At 41.9% G+C, this 20,847-nt stretch overlaps 1 protein-coding gene across 4 annotated transcripts in view; it reads right to left on the bottom strand.

Moving 5' to 3' along the window:
• Window positions 1-20,847, bottom strand: part of pam (peptidylglycine alpha-amidating monooxygenase) — a 150,609-nt gene that overhangs the window by 44,922 nt on the left and 84,840 nt on the right. For 3 of the 4 annotated variants that reach the window (XM_046290581.1, XM_046290583.1, XM_046290582.1), the window contains exons 16-17: window positions 8,974-9,282; window positions 6,260-6,389 (exon numbers count right to left, since the gene is read on the bottom strand). In XM_046290581.1, coding sequence (XP_046146537.1) covers window positions 6,260-6,389; window positions 8,974-9,282 — 439 coding nt within the window. The remainder of the gene's footprint in view (window positions 1-6,259; window positions 6,390-8,973; window positions 9,283-20,847) is intronic. The other variant, XM_046290584.1, reaches the window with a different exon arrangement.

Here is a 20,847-nt window from a genome sequence, read left to right as displayed (position 1 = left end):
TGGGCCAGGGTTTCCGTAATGAAAATGTGGCATTGGACATTTGACCGGCAGCATTTTAATTTACGGGACATTTGAGAAGTGTACCGGTAACCTAATTAGGGCATCCACCCACGGTGATCAGAATGACAGAAATCACATTAAGATTATGGTAATTCGTCTTCACAGAACGTGCAAATCGAGGAGGCAATGACGTGTGTCCTTACCGCGCACTTTGAAGGCGTTAGAATGACGTCGCGTTCGCGTGCTAGTCGGAACTAGGCAACTCAGAAATGTTCGACTCGCTAATAGGTTGTAGTTAAGTTAAACATGTGTCACGTTCAAACCAACAAGACAAGTAATGAACAGCTAAATCACTAGACTATGCATAGGCAGAGCGTGAGTTCCAAGTTTAGGAGAGCACATTTTCACCATAAAAAATGCATCTTTATAAGAAAGCATTCCATACATCATTGCATTTACAGATTTGGGTAAGATGGCCTACTATTGCTACCCTTACAAAAAAAGATTGCAGTCAGACTGCAGTGTAGCTGCAGTATGCTGCAAATACTGTGTCCCAAATATTATTTATGTTTTACTACAGTAATTTTGCAGTGTAACTGCAGTTAGAGTGCAGTATAATATTATAGTATATTACTGCATCGAAAACACCACAGTCAACTGCAGTTTCTGCACATTAACAGCAGTTTCAAAACTGCAGTCCTTTTGTAAGGGTAACGTGATGAGTAGATTGGATAGTCATAATTTAGGATAATAAAATATCTCAATCACTGTTCGCAAAATAGATCGTTCAATGCATGACTGACAAAATAACGTTAACGTGTCGCCTTTCTTTGCATTGGGAAAAACATATTTAAAGCAATTCAACTACACTTTATATGACTGGAGACATTAGCAGAATCTTTTTAATACGACAAATTACAGGGTAGACTACTCTGCTGACACGGACAAACAATCAATAAAACCAATGTTGTCCATATAACAGGCCTACGAGAAGGCCGAGACACGAAATGAATATGACGTCCATTGTCCAAAAACAAACTTTTAAGCGGCACTGAGCCAACGCTGATTAAGGGTGAATATGCGCAGTGAGCAATTACCAGTGGCATGGCCGATGCTCTCCGCTGGTGCCAACAAGATAGGCTATAGGCCTACTGTTGTTCGCTCAATCAAGTTGATACAATTTTATTTTATTTTTTTAACCCCCTTTTTCTCCCCAATTTCGTGGTATCCAATTGTTAGTAGTTACTGTCTTGTCTCATCGCTAAAAGTTCCGTACTAGCTCGGGAGAGACAAAGGTCGAGAGCCGTGCATCCTCCGAAACACAACCAAGCCGCACTGCTTCTTAACACAGCGCGCATCCAACCCGGAAACCAGCCGCACCAATGTGTCGGAGGAAGCACTGTGCACCTAGCGACCTGGTCAGCGCGCACTGCGCCCGGCCCACCACAGGAGTCACTAGTGCGCAATGAGACAAGGATATCCCTACCGGCCAAACCCTCCCTAACCCGGACGAGGCTAGGCCAATTGTGCGTCGCCCCATGGACCTCCCGGTCGCAGCCGGCTGATCGAACCCAGAGTCTCTGGTGGCACAGCTAGCATTGCGATGCAGTGCCTTAGACAACTGCGCCACCCGGAAGGCCACCAAATTGATCATTTTAATTACTGAATGACAGATTAGAGTCTATTCAATGTCTTCTTTTTACAGCAATAGCCCTTTTCTTCTCAAACTATGTTTTCCCGCAATTGTACTTTTGAAATAGTGCGATATGCATGGATGGGCCTTTTCACTGAGAGTAGCAACTCAACAATCATCTACAGTTGAAGTCGGAAGTTTACATACACCTTAGCCAAATACACTTAAACTCAGTTTTTCACAATTCCTGACATTTAATGCCAGTAAAATAATTCCCTGTCTTTGGTCAGTTAGGATCACCACTTTATTTTAAGAATGTGAAATGTCAGAATAATAGTAGAGAGAATGATTTATTTGAGCACATTCCCAATGGGTCAGAAATTGTTGAACTTGGTTCAATCATTTCAGGTAGCCTTCCACAAGCTTCCCACAATAAATTGGATAAATTTTGGCCCATTCCTCCTGACAAAGCTGATGTAACTGAGTCAGGTTTGTGGGCCTCCTTGCTCGCACACGCCTTTTCAGTTCTGCCCACAAATGTTCTATAGGATTGAGGTCATGGCTGCTTTGTGATGGCCACTCCAATACCTTGACTTTGTTGTCCTTAAGCCATTTTGCCACAACTTTGGAAGTGTGCTAGGGGTCATTGTCCATTTGGAAGACACATTTGCGACCAAGCTTTAACTTCCTGACTGATGTCTTGAGATGTTGCTTCAATATATCCATAGAATTTTCCTCCCTCATGATGCCATCTATTTTGTGAAGTGTACCAGTCCCCCCTGCAGCAAAGCACCCCCACAGCATGATGCAGCCACCCCAGTGCTTCACGGTTGGCATGGCGTTCTTCGGCTTCGGCCACTGCTCCCCCTTTATCCTCCAAACATAACGATGGTCATTATGGCCAAGCAGATCTATTTTTGTTTCATCAGACCAGAAGATATTTCTCCAAAAAGTACAACCTTTGTCCCCATTTGCAGTTGCAAACCGTAGTCTGGCTTTTTTATGGCGGTTTTGGAGCAGTGGCTTCTTCCTTGCCGAGCGGCCTTTCAGGTTATGTCGATATAGGACTCGTTGTACTGTGGAAATAGATACTTTTGTACCTGTTTCCTCTAGCATCTTCACAAGGTCCTTTGCTGTTGTTCTGGGATTGATTTGCACTTTTCGCACCAAAGTACGTTCATCTCTAGGAGACAGAAGGCGTCTCCTTCCTGAGCGGTTTGGCGGCTGTGTGGTCCTATGGTATTTATACTTGTGTACTATTGCTTGTACAGATGAGCGTGGCACCTTCAGGCGTTTGGAAATTGATGAACCATTGATGAACCAGACTAGTGGAGGTCTACAATTATTTTTCTGAGGACTTGGCTGATTTCTTATGATTTTCCCATGATGTCAAGCAAAGAGGCACTGAGTTTGAAGGTCGGCCTTGAAATACATCCACAGGTACACCTCCAATTGAGTCAAATTATGTCAATTAGCCTATCAGAAGCTTCTAAAGCCATGACATAATTTTCTGGAATTTTCCAAGCTGTTTAAAAGGCACAGTCAACCTAGTGTATGTAAACTACTGACCCACTGGAAATGTGATACAGTGAATTATTTGTGTCATACACAAAGTAGATGTCCTCACGGACTTGCCAAAACTATAGTTTGTTAACAAGAAATGTGTGGAGTGGTTGAAAAACATAGGGCCTGTACGTAAGCATTTCACTGTAAGGTCTACACCTGCTGTATTCGGCGCACGTGACCAATAAACTTTGAATTGATTTAATTTCATTTTGAATAGGCTAAAAAGCATTATTTCGCAATGGGATTTTTTTCTTTCTGCTGAACAATTGGCTGGTGCCAAATTTATTTATCGGCTTTTCTATGTCTTTTTTTTACGGCCATTAGCGGCTGACGGAAACCCTTGAGTGGGCAATGGCACGATTTTAGAGGCCCTTCTCTGCAGCAGAGACAACATTTTGCTGTTTTTAAGCACATCTACACATTTTGCCATGGAGCAGAACATTTGACAGTTTTAATGCTAGTTTCCTGCAAAATATTTTTGCAGTGGCAGCCACGATTTAGTAGCGGCGGTGCGCTGCTTCTCAGTGCATTTAGGGGAAACATTTTTATTTTCATTTATTTTACCTTTATTTAACCAGGCAAGTCAGTTAAGAACATATTCTTATTTTCAATGACGGCCTGGGAACAGTGGATTAACTGCCTGTTCAGGGGCAGAACGACAGATTTGTACCTTGTCAGCTCGGGGGTTTGAACTCGCAACCTTCCGGTTACTAGTCCAACGCTCTAACCACTAGGCTACGCTGCATGCAAACTGTAAAAGTTTTTGTCTTTGAGAGAATTGTTTGTGTTGTGTTTGGCCTCAGTAGCCTACACACTGTAATACTATTTCTTTACTGATATTCTTGCCAGGTATCTCTTTAAACAGTAGAACTTTAAAGAAGTACTCTCAAAACAAGTCCCTGTTTTTTGTGTACTACTTTAGCCAATTTGTGCAATATGTTGGTCTTGGTCAGTTCCTGGATGGGAGACCAGATGCTGCTGGAAGTGGTGTTGGAGGGCCAGTAGGAAGCACTCTTTCCTCTGGTCTAAAAAAAAATATCCCAATGCCCCAGGGCAGTGATTGGGTGACACTGCCCTGTGTAGGGTGCCGTCTTTCGGATGGGACGTTAAACGGGTGTCCTGACTCTCTGAGGTCATTAAAGATCCCATGGCACTTATCGTACGAGTAGGGGTGTTAACCCCGGTGTCCTGTCTAAATTCCCAATCTGGCCCTCAAACCATCACGGTCACCTAATAATCCCCAGTTTACAATTGGCTCATTCGTCCCCCTCCTCTCCCCTGTAACTATTCCCCAGGTCGTTGCTGCAAATGAGAAAGTGTTCTCAGTCAATTTACCTGGTAAAATAACGGAAATATAAATAAAATAACAAAAAATGTTTACGAATTTGTTGTGCTTAAGATCCCGGAGTGCACCTTTAAGATATCTTCTGGTTAAATAAAGAAGACAGTGGTCCTCTCTCAGATAAACAGTAGGGAAACAGTATAACAGTACAGTCATGGCCAAAAGTTTTGAGAATGCCACAAATATTATTTTTCACAAAGTCTACTGCCTCAGTCTGTATGATGGCAATTTGAATATACTCCAGAATGTTATGAAGAGTGATCAGATTAATTGCAAAGTCCCTCTTTGCCATGCAAATAAACTTAATCCCCAAAAAACATTTCCACTGCATTTCAGCCACAAAAGGACCAGCTGACATCATGTCAGTGATTCTCTCGTTACACAGGTGTGAGTGTTGATGAGGACAAGGCTGGAGATCACTCTGTCATGCTGATTGAGTTCAAATAACAGACTGGAAGCTTCAAAAGGAGGGTGGTGCTTGGAATCATTGTTTTTCCTCTGTCATCCATGGTTACCTGCAAGGAAACACGTGCAGTCATCATTGCTTTGCACAAAAAGGGCTTCACAGGCAAGGATATTGCTGCCAGTAAGATTGCACCTAAATCAACCATTTATCGGCTCATCAACAACTTCAAGGAAAGCGGTTCAATTGTTGTGAAGGCGGCTTCAGGGTGCCCAAGAAAGTCCAGCAAGCGCCAGGACCGTCTCCTAAAGTTGATTCAGCTGCAGGATCGGGGCAACACCAGTACAGAGATTGCTGAGGAATGGCAGCAGGCAGGTGTGAGTGCATCTGCACGCACAGTGAGGCAAATACTTTTGGAGGATGGCCTGGTGTCAAGAAGGGCAGCAAAGAAGCAACTTCTCTCCAGGAAAAATATCAGGGACAGACTGATATTCTGCAAAAGGTACATGGATTTTACTGCTGAGGACTGGGGTAAAGTCATTTTCTCTGATGAATCCCCTTTCCGATTGTTTGGGGCATCCGGAAAAAAGCTTGTCCGGAGAAGACAAGGTGAGCACTACCATCAGTCCTGTGTCATGCCAACAGTAAAGCATCCTGAGACCATTTATGTGGGAGGTTGCTTCTCAGCCAAGGGAGTGGGCTCACTCACAATTTACCTAAGAATACAGCCATGAATAAAGAATGGTACCAACGCATCCTCCAAGAGCAACTTCTCCCGAACATCCAGGAACAGTTTAGTGATGACAATACCTTTTCAAGCACGATGGAGCATCTTGCCATAAGGCACAAGTGATAACTAAGTGGCTCGGGGAACAAAACATTGTTATTTTGGGTCTATGGCTATGAAACTCCCCAGACCTTAATCCCATTGAGAACTTGTGGTCAATCGTCAAGAGGTGGGTGGACAAACAAAAACCCACAAATTCTGACAAAGTCCAAGCATTGATTGTGCAAGAATGGGCTGCCCTCAGTCAGGATGTTGCCCAGATGTTAATTGACAACATGCCAGGGCGGATTGGAGAAGAAGGGTCTTGGAAAAGAAGGGTCAACACTGCAAATATTGACTCTATGCATCAACGTCAATAAAAGCCTTTGACACTTATGAAATGCTTTTAATTATACTTCAGTATTCCATAGTAACATCTGACAAAAATATCTAAAGACACTGAAGCAGCAAACTTTGTGGAAATTAATATGCGTCATTCTCAAAACTTTTGGCCACGACTGTATATGTAACATCATCATAGCTACTTACTTGACCCCCCATTGGTGGTCTCCCCTGTGGAAGATGACCAGGTTGTCGTCTGAGTCCAGGGCCAAACCGGACACCTGACCCAGCTGGAGTGGGCTCTCTGGCCAGTCCGTCACCTCTTCCAGATGGTACTCTACACACACACACACACACACACACACACACACACACACACACACACACACACACACACACACACACACACACACACACACACACACACACACACACACACACACACACACACACACACACACACACACGGAGAGAGAGAGGAACGCCAGAAACCTGTGGTCAGCTTAACAATACCATAGGGTCGTTTCAAAGGAGGGAAAAATGACATCTGGCAAGTCGTTCGTTAGCATGGGGTAATGTAAACCAAATAGATTCCTAGCCGCCCCGGTGCAATGATCTCTTGTCTCACGTCATCACCCACTGTTTCCTAATAATCTGCTAATCTGCTAATAGTTTGGATTAATCTAAAGTGGAATGATTTGACATACACTGTACATTGCCAGGTCTCCCTTGTAAAATAAGTATTTTGACTTCAAATGGGACTTCCTTAATAAATATAGGTTAAATAAAAAAATAAAAAACATCTGCCTTCAGCAAGACACCATTTTTGGAATTGCTTGAGAGGACAGTGGAGGATGATAGGCCGCTGAGCGCAAACAAAAGGTTGCTGTGAGTCTAATGGAAGTGAACGTAAACACATTTCTGGCTACTACTGACGCATCAGCCTGAAAAATCTATTCACATTTAGTTGCTTGAGTGGATTTTCCTGCTCGTGCTCTTCTCTCGTTGATATGGTAACTAGGTCAAAGACCATTCACTGTAGACAATTACTAGACATAAGTAAACACATAATGAGACAAAGCTTATGTTAAGCATGTCTTATGGCCCTCGACCAAAAACATTTTAGAAATTGCTAGCATTGGATAAAAATTAACTGCAACAGTTTAGCTAATGAAATGAAACCACATTGAGGTTTTCATTATAGGGCTAATAAGACAGAGCAGAGTGCAATAACATGTAATGATGCATGTAATCATATTAATCTACAGAATAATGAAGCGTGAGCATGTCGCACACAACCACAAACATACTCTGCAAACTTCTGATAAATAAAAACAAAACAACATCAATGGCTGCAAGAGAGACTTTGTGAATTGTTGGTTGGACCGACATTTGGCTAGAAGGCATTACTGTACTGTAAATGGGGTCAAAAGGTCAAACGTCCAGTTGAACATAAACACCAGCACTGGATAAGCAATCAGGTGTAGTGAACACCTCAGGACACTTCGTCTCCTTATTAAAATGGTTTGATGATTGAAAAGAGCCTATCATGTCGCGGGGATGGCATTTTCAATCAAGAATCATTGAGTGGATTTAGTATGTGCTAAAAACGTGTTTGAAAAGTCGCTAGGCCAAAGCCTTAAAAGGGTTTCACATTCACAACAACAAAATGTTTACTTGACAAGTAATGAATGATTATGTAAAGTGCTTATGTCGGGCTTACGTAATGAATATGAATACGTCATATAGAACATAAGTCCTTTTCAAATATCCTCTTTCACAGAAAAACTCAGATTTACATCTTCAAATACCACACGCTCCAGTCGATGTTCAATATGCCAACATTCACTGCCTGCAACTCCATTCCACGCTGGTTGGCTGACTTCCTTAGGCAGTTTCTGCACTCAAAGGTACGACTGGGGCACCAACCCTCAGACAAACAGCTGAAAGCTTCTCTGCTGTATGAATAAGTCATGGTATGATGTGGAGAGGAATGGCAATTAGTTGGTTAAAGTCTGGCCGGGAGACAACAAGGCGCTCCAACCGGTCTTCTCTCCACCGCCCCCAAAAACAGGAGCATATGCATGAAATCAAATTAATTTACACCCGTTTGTGTTGGTAATTGGATTTTCCACACCGGATTGATAGAGCCGGGACGGGCGGGCCGATAGGACGTATCCCTGATGTCGTTTGAGATTTGACATGGAAACTGGAATTGAGCAAGTCACAACAAGAGCTCCGCCTCGCTAACAGCTGGTTGGTATAAAAGACACACAAAAAAACAACTCAATTAGTATTGAGTAAGGGAACCTACTCAAGCGAAACGTTCAATTAGACTTTTTTTGCAGCTGTCAGCAAGCTTTGTTTTAACAACAAAGAGAGGGATGTTACAAAGGGGAAAGAAACACACCAGGAAGTCCTAATCTAGACTTATTTCAACTCCTTTAAGCTTTGTGTAAATCTTGGCGATTTTCTTAAAAATTGTGGCGGAGCACCCTTATGTACTGTATGTATTTTTTTTTAAATGGTCTAATAATTTCAATCCATAAATCAATCAATCAATCAAATCACCTCTGAGAATAGAGCCAAAATTGGGCATGCTAAACACTGGTCTGGAATCAGCCTTTGCTTCATGTCTCTTAATCTGAACCAGTTCGATCAGAGCCTAAAGGTATCCCTGGACCAGCTACACTTCCAGTCTCATCAGCATGTAGGCTATAGCGCCAACACTGGGTGATTATGTGGAGCCTCACTATACCTCATTAATGAGCGTAATGAAATGGGAGGACATGGGAATAATAATAAATGCCAAAAATAATAATAATTTGAAATCACATAAGGGCATGCCTTGGAATTGAAACATGCCAAAGCAAAAAGACGTCTTTGAAACATGGTTGATGTCACCCCCCCGGAAAACCCACCTTCTTCTTCATCATCATCGTCAATCTCGACCAGTGCGTTAGCTGGCATTAGCTTGCTCCCGGGAGGCCTGGCCGTAGCCTCTAACTGGTGAAACTTGTGCACTCTGTCCCTCACCAGTATAGCATCCTCTCTGTCCAGGAAGCCTAGCCTGGGACTGGGCCAGCCCAGGTCTTTCTTTTGAATTATGCTATCAATCTGAGCCACCAGTTTGGCCTGGGCACTCTGCGCCTCGCCGGGCGTATACTTATGCACGTGGACTACGTCCTCGCTCTCGCCTAGGAGTTTGGACAGAAGGGAATAGAAGTCACCTGCACACAGACAGACAGACAGACAGACAGACAGACAGACAGGCAGACAAAAGGAGGGGAAAAGAAAGGGAAGGGAAAGAAAGAAAAGGGGAAACATGGGAAGTGTGAAAACAGGTGCGGAGAGGAAGGAGGAGAAGTGTAAGTGCATTCCATTGTAGATAGTGTCGCTACGCAGCTGGAACAAGGTGTTAGCAGGAAACACAGACAAAGGTAGGTGTGATATAGCATGCAGTCGTACCGTTAGTTAAAAGGATAGCTGGCGAAATGTAAAATGCTAAATTCACAAATATTAATGGAAAAATCCACCAAAAACCACTCATTCCTTTAATTTAACACTAATATGCGAGAACAATATTTTTTTGTGAACAAATGTTTCATTTTGGCGTAATAATAAGGTTGGTAACAACATGGAAAATCATTGTGGAAATATTTTTCAGCTCAAGTCAACTATGTAATGCTCTCCCTACGAGCTGGCTGGCTAGCTAGCTAGCAAACATAGCTACACACAATAACACCAAATACAATATCAGCATGTAAAGTAGCTAGTTAGCTATAAAATCATCTAAACAAACTACACTATCAGTTTAGGAGTCCCCAATCTCATCATGTTCAACAGTTTCAACTGACCTGAGCCCTAGGACCGTGCCCCAGGACTACCTGACATGATGACTCCTTGCTGTCCCCGGTCCACCTGACTGTGCTGCTGCTCCAGTTTCAAATGATCTGCCTTGTTATTATTCGACCATGCTGGTCATTTATGAACATTTGAACATCTTGGCCATGTTCTGTTATAATCTCCACCCGGCACAGCCAGAAGAGGACTGGCCACCCCACATAGCCTGGTTCCTCTCTAGGTTTCTTCCTAGGTTTTGGCCTTTCTAGGGAGTTTTTCCTAGCCACCGTGCTTCTACACATGCATTGCTTGCTGTTTGGGGTTTTAGGCTGGGTTTCTGTACAGCACTTTGAGATATCAGCTGATGTACGAAGGGCTATATAAATAAATTTGATTTGATTTGAAGATGCCTCACAGAGTGGACTCTAACAATCGCAACAGCAGACATACTTTGAGGAGACGGAAAACAAAGCCCATGCTACGTCAATGGGCCGCACGGTGCATTCTGGGTGATTCTGGGACAAGTAGCACGTGAACGGGAGTCTATTGGGCGCTAGCTCAAAAACCCAACATTAGCACAAATTTCGTCACCAAGAAGTACAACATCGCAAATCTTTACAGAGATGTGAGATAATTAACTGGCTCTCTGTAATATCATCTAGCTTTGGAATTCGGACATTACATACTTTCGAGGAAAATAGGCACGTTTATCGACATACTTTGAGAAGGGAATGCTTGACCAATAGCTTAGCAATTGCGTGACGCAGCATGACAACGGGAACGCGATTGGTCGACAGCCTGCTGGGTGGGGCATTATACGCTCCTTCTTTCATTTGATTCCAATCTCCTTTCTATAATATCTCTGACAATGGCACCTTGCAATGCACCCTGGACTAAACAGACAGACAGATAGGAAGAATGTGCTAGATCCTCCATTAAATTACAAAGTTCTCAGGTAGGAATATTGCAAAAAATATGAGAAGACATCCTCCCGAGTTATGACATCAGCCAGTATTGAAATCTGACATGTATGATAGACGTTTTCACAATGTAAAAGTCGTATTCCTATTAACTTCCAGTGTAGTGAGAGAGACTTTATCACAGTGCTACGTCATACCGGCCCGAATTGCTGCCCGCTTGAAGGCCAATAACTCAGGTACACGTGAAAACATGAAATGACCCAGGGAATCGATAGAACATCACTCAGCGATGCATAAAAACAATAGAACATTAAAAATGGGTGAAACTTTCCTTTAACTCACAGAATTTTGACCAGTATGGGGTTGTAACATGTTTGGTACTATCCTTTGCTGCGGCTAAATGCACAGTACATAAAAATTCACAGTACATAAAATGTAACAACCCCTTTTCAAATTATGTCATTGTACTACAAATAAATATATTGTGCTACAAATAAATCTCAAAAAGACTAACAGACCACATCCTGTATACAATACAGAACACTGTGGTTATGATATCTTCTTAGGTATGCCTACGTTAAACTGTCATGTAGGCGAGGCCTAAATTCATTTACATTTACATTTAAGTCATTTAGCAGACGCTCTTATCCAGAGCGACTTACAAATTGGTGCATTCACCTTATGAAATTCTTCACCAAGCTAGCCAACGGGTGGCAGGGAGTGTTCCGACTGGATCGCTGTGTGTGTGCGATCACTCATTGCATTAACAGCTGCGATGGGAAGTGACAGTGTCTCAGACCACTATGCATTCTGGAAAGCCACCCTACATCTACGACGGCGTATAATCAATTTCTCAGCGTAAAAAGGTCACATCTGAAAGCAAGAACAGCAATCACATCCCATAAAGACAATGGCACTGAACTCTGACATACTGCATAGCTGCACAAACACACACACACACGCTGCATTTCAAAGAAGAGGCTTCTGCCAGTTTTTAATAGGTTCATATTAAAGGTTAGGTAGAATAAATGTAACCAGATGTAACAAACATTTGTATTAGTATATGCATATCAAAAGACCCAAGACTTTCTCTTTTTTTTTCGAGTTATGACATAGAGCTAATCAGAAATCAGAAGAATGACAAAGAAAATGTCGGAAAATGTTTTCCGGAGATTGATGTAATATGGAGGACCCGGCAAGCCAGCCTATCCACTATAATGCAAACTCCAATAGAAATAACTTGAAATGTATAACTTCAAATTAAACCAAATTGTTTGCACTCATGACTACAGGTTTTAATTAAAATGTTCAGCAAATACTTTTGAAATGTTAGAAATCAACTTGAAAGGTTGCTAGCCAACTAACCTGCTAACGTTAGCCCTGTTAGCCTGCTAACTTTAGCCCTACCAGGCTACTAACGATACGTTAGCAGTGCATGAGTCAACACCTAGCTTACAGCTTCATTTATCAAAGAATGTTAGCTATATGCAGTTATCTTAGCCAGCAGCTAGCTAGCCAGCCAGCTAAAGTTAGTTATTTAGCTATCAGCCTAGCCAACCACTACGGTTATGGTTGGCAAACTAAAGCTGAACTACTGGAGACCAGCTAGAACACAACTAACACAATACAACCAAAACATAAGTGCAGATTAAAAGCAAAGAGAGAGCAGAGACTTACAGATTGATGGCTGGGACCCATCTGATGGTAAAACGTTTAAAAGAGTGCAGGCTGAGTTAGCAACCAAAGCGAGGGGGAAGCAGGCGCTTCACTGGGCCAGCGGTTTGCTGATGTCAACGTTGTGAACAGAGTGCCCCATGGTGGCGGTCGGGTTATGGTATGGGCAGGCATAAGCTATGGACAACGAACACAACTGCATGTTATCGATGGCAATTTGAATGCACAGAGATACCGTACACGAGATCCTGAGACCCATTGTCGTGCCATTCATCCGCCGCCATCACCTCATGTTTCAGCATGATAACGCATGGCCGCATGTCGCAAGGGTCTGTACACAATTCCTCCTTAGCTGAAAATGTCCCAGTTCTTCCATGGACTTCATACTCACCAAACATGTCCCTCATTGAGAAATTGTTGCATGCTGTGTTTATATTTTTGTTCATCGTACATGCTAGCATGGCTAGTGGCTAACCTTAACCAGCTTGAACTAGCTACCGAGCTAGCATACACACTTGGTAGCACAGAGTAGATCCTCCACATGTTGTTGAGAAATAACACATTGTGGGTAGTTTAGAAGATATCCAGAAATAAGGTCATTAATAAATATGTAATAACCCAAAAACATGAACTGTTTGTACTTATAGGTAACCAGATCATAACTACATCATAACTACTAAGTCTTTGATCACACTGTTATTATAATGTTGAGTAAAAATGTATGTTTCCTACACTTTAAACTAGTTTGGTGTTGATAACAGAATGCTACAGTGTTGTATCATCAGGAGAAAAAAAATATCACAGTTATCCATTTTCTTGATCAGTCATCCCTTGTGTGTTTAAGAGAGCTTCCTTCAAAAAGTGTAGCTCAATTCCAACAATAATCTCTCATAAACACCTTTTTTCTGTCTTTATCGGTCGAGGGAGTCCTCTTTAACGTACAGAGACACACACACATACAGTAGTTGAGCTCCACCCACTGTGATATATGAACTGTAGCAGCTCCTTATTTATTGAGCCCATTCATCAGAGGCAGGATCGGCAAACACACACAGACAACACCAGAAGCCCTGAATGACAGCTAGTGGATTTGTGTCCTAATAACAGCAAAGGAAAATATAGCCAGTCATTTATCAAACTGTCCCGATCTGGAGAGGCCCAGATAATAAGAGGATCAGATTCTCAGGGAGGAAGATGGAGGGAGGGAGGGAGGGGAGGGAGGGAGGGAGGGAGGGAGGGAGGGGGAAAGGAGGGAGGGGGGGGAAAGGAGGAGAGAGAGAGAGGGAAAGGAGAGAGAGAGAGAGAGGGAAAGGAGAGAGAGAGAGGGAAAGGAGAGAGAGAGAGGGAAAGGAGAGAGAGAGAGAGAGAGAGAGAGAGAGAGAGAGAGAGAGAGAGAGAGAGAGAGAGAGAGAGAGAGAGAGAGAGAGAGAGAGAGAGAGAGAGAGAGAAGGACCAGGAGCGAGAGGGGGAGGGAGGGAGAGGAGCGAGAGGGGGAGGGATAGGGATGGAGAGGGGAAGAGAGGGGGAGGGAAAGAACAAAATGACAGCGATTGAATGTGTGAATGTGGGTGTTTGTATGAGGAGAGAGAGAGAGAGATAGGGGAGAGAGACTAACCAGGTTTCCATCCAATATTTTTACGCGATTAAAACAGCTAATTTGTCAGTAAAATTTTAAAAAGTCGACAAAAAACAAAGGTCAGGGCTCTGTGCAGGCCAGTCAAGTTCTTCCACACCGATCTCGACGAACCATTGCTGTATGGTTGTGGGCATTTTCATGCTGAAACAGGAGAGAAGCTTCTCCAAACTGTTGCCATCATCTAGAATGTCATTGTATGCTGTAGAGTTAAGATTTCCCTTCACTGAAACTAAGGGTCCTAGTCCAAACCATGAAAAACAATCCCAGACCGTTATTCCTTATCCACCTAACTTAACAGTTGGCACTATGCATTGGGGCAGGTAGCGTTCTCCTGGCATCCGCCAAACCCATATTTGTCCGTCAGACTGCCAGATGGTGTAGCAGGATTCATCACTCCAGAGAATGCGTTTCCACTGCTCCAAGAGTCCAATGGCGGCGAGCTTTACACCACTCCAGCTAACGCTTGGCATGGTGATCTTAGGCTTGTGCGGCTGCTCGGTCATGGAAATCCATTTCTTGAAGCTCCCAATGAACAGTTATTGTGCTGACGTTGCTTCCAGAGGCAGTTTGGAATTCAGTAGTGACGGTTACAACTGAAGACAGACCATTTTTACAAGCTACATGCTTCAGCAGTTTCATTCTGTTAGCTTGTGTGGCCTACCACTTCGCGGCTGAGCCGTTGTTGCTCCTAACGATTCCACTTCACAATAACAGCATTTACAGTTGACTGGGGTTGCTCTAGCAGACATTTGACAAACTGCCTTGTTGGAAAAGTGGCATCCTATGACGGTGCCACATTGACATTCACTAAGCTCTTCAGTACGGGCAATTATACTGCCAATGTTTGTGTATGGAAAATGTATGGCTGTGTGCTCAATTTTTTACGGCTGTCTGCAACGGGTGTGGCTGAAATAGCCGAATGCACTAATTTGAAGGGGTGACCACATACTTTTGAAGTGTATCTGTGACCAACAGATGCATAACTGTATTCCCAGCAGTGGAGACTCCTCAGAGGAGGAAGGAGACGACCATCCTCCTTAGTGAATTTCATAAAAATAGTAAAACATTTAAAAAGTTATTCTTTTTAGATAAAACTACACTAAATATAATCACATCACCAAATAACTGATTAAACCATACTTTTTGAAATGGTCTACAGTTGTCTCAACAGTACTCTTTAGGGTAGCACCAAGGTGTAGCAGGAGGACAGCTAGCTCCCATCCTCCTCTGGGTACATTGACTTATAATACAAAACCTAGGAGGCTCGTGGTTCTCACACCCTTCCACAAACTGACAGTTTACTGACAGTAATTATGACATCTTCCGGAGGACGTCCTCCAACCTATCAGAGCTCTTGCAGCATGAACTGACATGTTGTCCACCCAAACAATGGATAAGAGAATGAATCTAGTACTGAATGCATAAGCTACAGCTAGCTAGCACTGCAGTGCATAACATGAGGTGAGTAGTTGACTCAAAGAGAGAGAAAGACAATAGATGAACAGTTTAGAAAAAAATAATTTATTCCAAAATTAAGGAGAATCTTGAAAGAGATTGTATTTTTTTCACTTTCAGTTTACTAGCAAATGCAGCAAGCTAGTTTAGCCTACGCAAACACCGTGCTCAAAAAGAGGGATGCTATGTTAGCTAGCTGGCTATGAGTATCCAACACAACACTGGAACTCTTGCAAGTCAAGGTAAGCTTTTGGTTTTATTCATTTATTGCCACTGGGGCCCACTTCTGTAAGTGACAAACTGCTTAGTGACTGTACAATAACACGTTAGTTCTATTAGTTAATATGGTGACAACGATGTAGGCTGTGTGTTGTGGCTTTGTGAAGTTCACAAGAGAAGGGAGAAGGTGAGAGGAGGAGAGCGTATAGATGTGAGAAGGCGGCAGGTAGCCTAGTGGTTAGAGTGTTGGGCCAGTAACCGAAAGGTTGCAAGATCAAATCCCTGAGCTGACAAGCTGTCAGCTTGTCGTTCTGCCCAGGACCGAACAAGGCAGTTAACACACTGTTCCTAGGCCGTCATTGAAAATAAGAATTTGTTCTTAACTAACTTGCCTGGTTAAATAAAGGTTCAAATAATAATAATTTTAAAAATACAATGTGGCTGCTATGAAAGTGAACTGTGTTTACACATAATCAGGGGTGTATTCATTCCGCCGATTCTGTTGAAAACCGTTTTCTTAAACAGAAGCAAACGAAACAAAACAGGGATTTGCAATTGTTGGAATTAGATTAAATCCTATATCAGCTAGATGCATGCAAGAGTGTACAAGGTGGTATTGAATATGTCACTGCCTGTCCATGTATCACAGTCTGTCAACTAAATATTTTCTCTCGACCTGTGTGCACCTACATTGTAAACTTTCAATTATAGGCTAGTTTGTAGCAACCTCATGATGGGTATTGGGAAAATGTGCGTATCATGTAATAGCCTAAAACTATCGCTGTTACATTGAGCTGGGTGAATAGAATATGAATGACAGTCATCCAATATGCTGTAATAGGAATAAGGCCATGCTCATAAAAAGGAACATTTGTCCTCTATCTATCTATCTATCTATCTATCTATCTATCTATCTATCTATCTATCTATCTATCTATCTATCTATCTATCTATGTGTCAAACTGCTTTGCTTTATCTTGGCCAGGTAGCAGTTGCAAATGAGAACTTGTTCTCAACTAGCCTACCTGGTTAAATAAAGGTGAAATTAAAAATTTAAAAATACAAACTGTAACTCAGTAAAATCTTTGAAATTGTTGCATGTTGTGTTACATTTTTGTTCAGTATACAGTACAGCTACATTGCATGCTTATCATAAAAACTAGAAGAGAAGCAGTTAATCCCTCATCAACCCTCTACCAGGAAAGACTGGTATGCATGTTGCTGATGTTAGTTCTGTGCGGTTAAGGGAAAGGCGCGCTGCCTAGCTTTGCTAGGTATTCTTTGCTACACTTGACCGTATTACCGGACAGTAATCAAGTTGGGACCAGACCAGAGCCTGAACAACTAATACAGTTGATTTTGGGGTAAAAAAATAATAATAATAATAAACACAAAACCAAATATATTTTAATAAACAGACATACCCCTCTCCCAATCTTCACCACAATGCTGTCAATATTGATCATGATAATTGCACAACCAATGTTATATCTATGAGTTCAGCTTTTTCAACTCTCTCGATGGTCACACTCTTTATACACAACTCCTCTTGAGGTTTAGGTCTTAGAGAATGTTTTGAATCAAATTCAATGCTTTTAGTTTCAGATGTATTTAAGACCAGTTTATTATGAATCACCCATTCTGATACTGACTAACTCCTTATAAAAAAGGTCAGTGAGCTTACAGGTTTTGGGTGCTGACATGGAGATTGTGGAATCAGATCAAATACAACAGGTGTAGTAGACCTTACAGTGAAATGCTTACTTACAGGCTCTAACCAACAATGCAATTTCTATTTATTTATTTACTTTTTAAATAACCAGGTATATATAAGTTAATAAATAAAAACAACAGTAAAAAGACAGTGAAAATAACAGTAGCGAGGCTATAAACAGTAGCGAGCATACATAGTTATTCTAGATTTGTGTAAGATCAGTGGCAAATCATTTGTACAAACAGAGAAGAGTTACGGCCCAAGGGAACTGCCTTGAGGGACACCACACTGTACAAATCCGATATTAGAGAAGCTTCCATTGAAGAACACTCTCTGGGTTCTATTGGATAAATAACTGTTCAACCATGTGATGACAGGTGATGTAAAGCCATAGCAAGTGAGTTTCTTCAATAACAATGTATGATCAAAAACATCAAAGGCTGCATTGAAATCATTCAATTACAGCTCCAACTATCATCTTATTATTAATTTCCTTTAGCCAATCATCAGTCATCGTAGTCAGTGCAGTGCAAGTTGAGTGCCCTTCTCTATATGCAAGCTGAAAGTCAGTAGTTAACTTGTTCTCTGAAAAATAGCATTGTATTTGGTCAAACACAATTTTCCCCATCAGTTTACTAAGAAAAGGCAGAAAACTGATTGGGTGGCTGTTGGGTCCAACAAATGGTGCTTAACTATTTTTGGGCAGTGGAATTAATTTAGTTTCCTTCCATGCCTGTGGACACACACACTTCTTTAGGATTTGGTTAAAGATCTAGCAAATAGGGGTGGCAGTACAGTCTGCTACCATTCTCCAAAGCTTCCCATCAAGGTTGTGTGTACCTGGTGGCTTATCATTATTGATGGATAATAGTAGTTTTCCCACCTTGACCAAATTCAAAACAGCAATGCTTCTCTTTCATTATTAGATCATTTATTTTAAAAAATCTGATTGTTCACTGTTAAACATTGTCATTTTACTTCTGGGTTTTTCCACTTTACTAGTGAAACAGACATTGAAATTCTTGGCAATATCGAAAGGTTTTGTTATAAATGACCCATCAACTTCAATGAACGATGGAGATGAATTGGGTTTTCTGCCTATTTAAGGTACTTCAAAGTCTTGTTCCATTGTGTTTTATGTAATTTATCTTGATTTGGTAATATAATTTCTTCTTATTTTTGTTAAGTTTAGTCACAACATCTCTCAATTCATAGTACAGTATGTCAACCAATCAGCTGAGCATCCTGACTTAATTGCCACCTCTTATTTGCATAATTTAATTGAAACACAAAAAATATCAATTCACCATCAATCCAGAGGGCTCTAAGAGTTCTCACAGTTAATTTCTTAACAATTGGCATTAATACTTGTACAAATATTTCCAGTGCTGCAACTGGATTCACTTCCTCATACATTTATTTACATCTTCAACAAAAGAGTCCTGAGAAAACATTTTGTATGATCTCTTTTAAATTATTTTAGGCCCAACCTTTGACACTTTGCCTTTCCTCATCATTGCCACAATGTTATGGTCACGACAGCTTTAGGGAACTGATATTACTTTGGAGCAAAGCTCTACAGCATTATTGCAAGATATTATCAATGCAAGAGTATGTCACAGATTCAACACTATTGGTATGCACTCTTGTTGTTTGAGTGATAACCTGGGTCATATCACAGGCATTAGTCACAGTTAGAAGGTTCCTCTTGAGAGAACAGCTAGTTGCATACAGTCAATGTTCAGGTCACTCAGAATATAGACCTCTCTGTTAACATCACACATACTATCAAGCATTGCACACATATTATCCAAGTACTGACTGTTAGCACTTAGGGGCCTATATCAACACCCCAAAATAAGAGGCTTTAGATGAGGCAGGTGAACTTGCAACCAAAGCATGTCAACAACATTTGACATGAGATCATCTCTAAGCTTTAAGCGAATATGGCTTTGAACATATACCGCAACACCATCCCCATAGGCATTCCTGTCTTTCCTGTAGATGTTATGACCTTGTATTGCTATATCAAATGAATTATCGGTGTGAGTTTCAGAGATGGCCAGTATATGAATGTTATCCGATGTTATTAAGTTATTGATTTCATAAACCTTATTTCTAAGGCTACATACAGCATATTAATATGGGCTATTCATAGCCCTTTCCTGGGTAGCTTATCAACATCATATATAAAATAAAATAAACATTCTTTAGCTAATAGTCAGCCAATCAGGCTCTTGTAAGTGTCAGGTTGTGTATATGTGATGTTGGGTTGAAGCTACTGACCCGGAAGCTTGGCTCTCTCAGTCCTCTTGGCTCTTTCCAGAACAGTCATCTTGTCCTTGAACCTAAGGGAACTTGACCTCTATCGGCCTGGGTCTGCCACTTGGGCTCGTCACAGGTTTTCCAGACCTATGGGCGTGGCTCTACCTCAATCTTTCTATGATCTATCTGCAGCTTTTCTTTGATATTTTTTTAAAACTTTCTTCTCAGACTCTGTCCGGGTCTCTTGTGGAGACTTCGGTATTCGGGTCTCTTGTGGAGACTTCGGTATTCGGGTCTCTTGTGGAGACTTCGGTATGCCATCCACAACAACGTTATTCCTCCTGGATTGTCCCTCTAGAAAGTCTGTTTTCCGAGTTAACTGTAATAATGATTTATAGACAGTGCTGAGGTCATCTCTCGTGGACTTACGTGTTTTGTTATCTTGCTGCTTTTTCATGACTTCCACCTCTCCCTGGGAGAACTGCAAACTGTTCTGAAGGCCTTGGACCTCTCTGGCCAGACACCCGCTCTCCCTGGGAGAACTGCAAACTGTTCTGAAGGCCTAGGATCTCTCTGGTCAGACATCCACCTCCACCTGGGAGAACTGCAAACTGTCCTGAATGTCCTAGACCACTCTGGTCAAAAGACCACCTAACCCTTGTAGAACTGCAAACTGTTCTTAAGGCCTTGAACCTCTCTGGTCAACCTCTCGTACATTCATTTCTCAGTTGAGTCCACCAGTATTTGGACAAATCGCTTGAATCTATGTTCCTGTTGCTGTAACAATTGCTTGTAGACATCTTGTTGTTGATTTTAACTTTGGGCGGCATGATGGTAGCAACCTAGGCTAATGCAGGTACTCCAAGCAATTCCAGCCGGGCAGCTCACCGTGCTGATGGAAACCACAATAAACAGCAGGGATTTAAACAGCTACAAGCCCAGGACAATCTGTGGTCCCAGCCACGAGGGCTAACCCCGTCACAGGCTGTGTTCAAACTATCCCAGACAGACAGTAGCAGTACCAGCAACATTTTAACACTATATACCGCAACACCATCAGTATAGTTGA

This window comes from Oncorhynchus gorbuscha, linkage group LG11 (assembly GCF_021184085.1).
Source record: "Oncorhynchus gorbuscha isolate QuinsamMale2020 ecotype Even-year linkage group LG11, OgorEven_v1.0, whole genome shotgun sequence".
In the NCBI taxonomy this organism is placed as follows: Eukaryota; Metazoa; Chordata; class Actinopteri; order Salmoniformes; family Salmonidae; genus Oncorhynchus; species Oncorhynchus gorbuscha.
The sequence above is the reverse complement of the archived record's forward strand: the minus strand, read 5'-3'. Positions and strand labels throughout refer to the sequence as shown.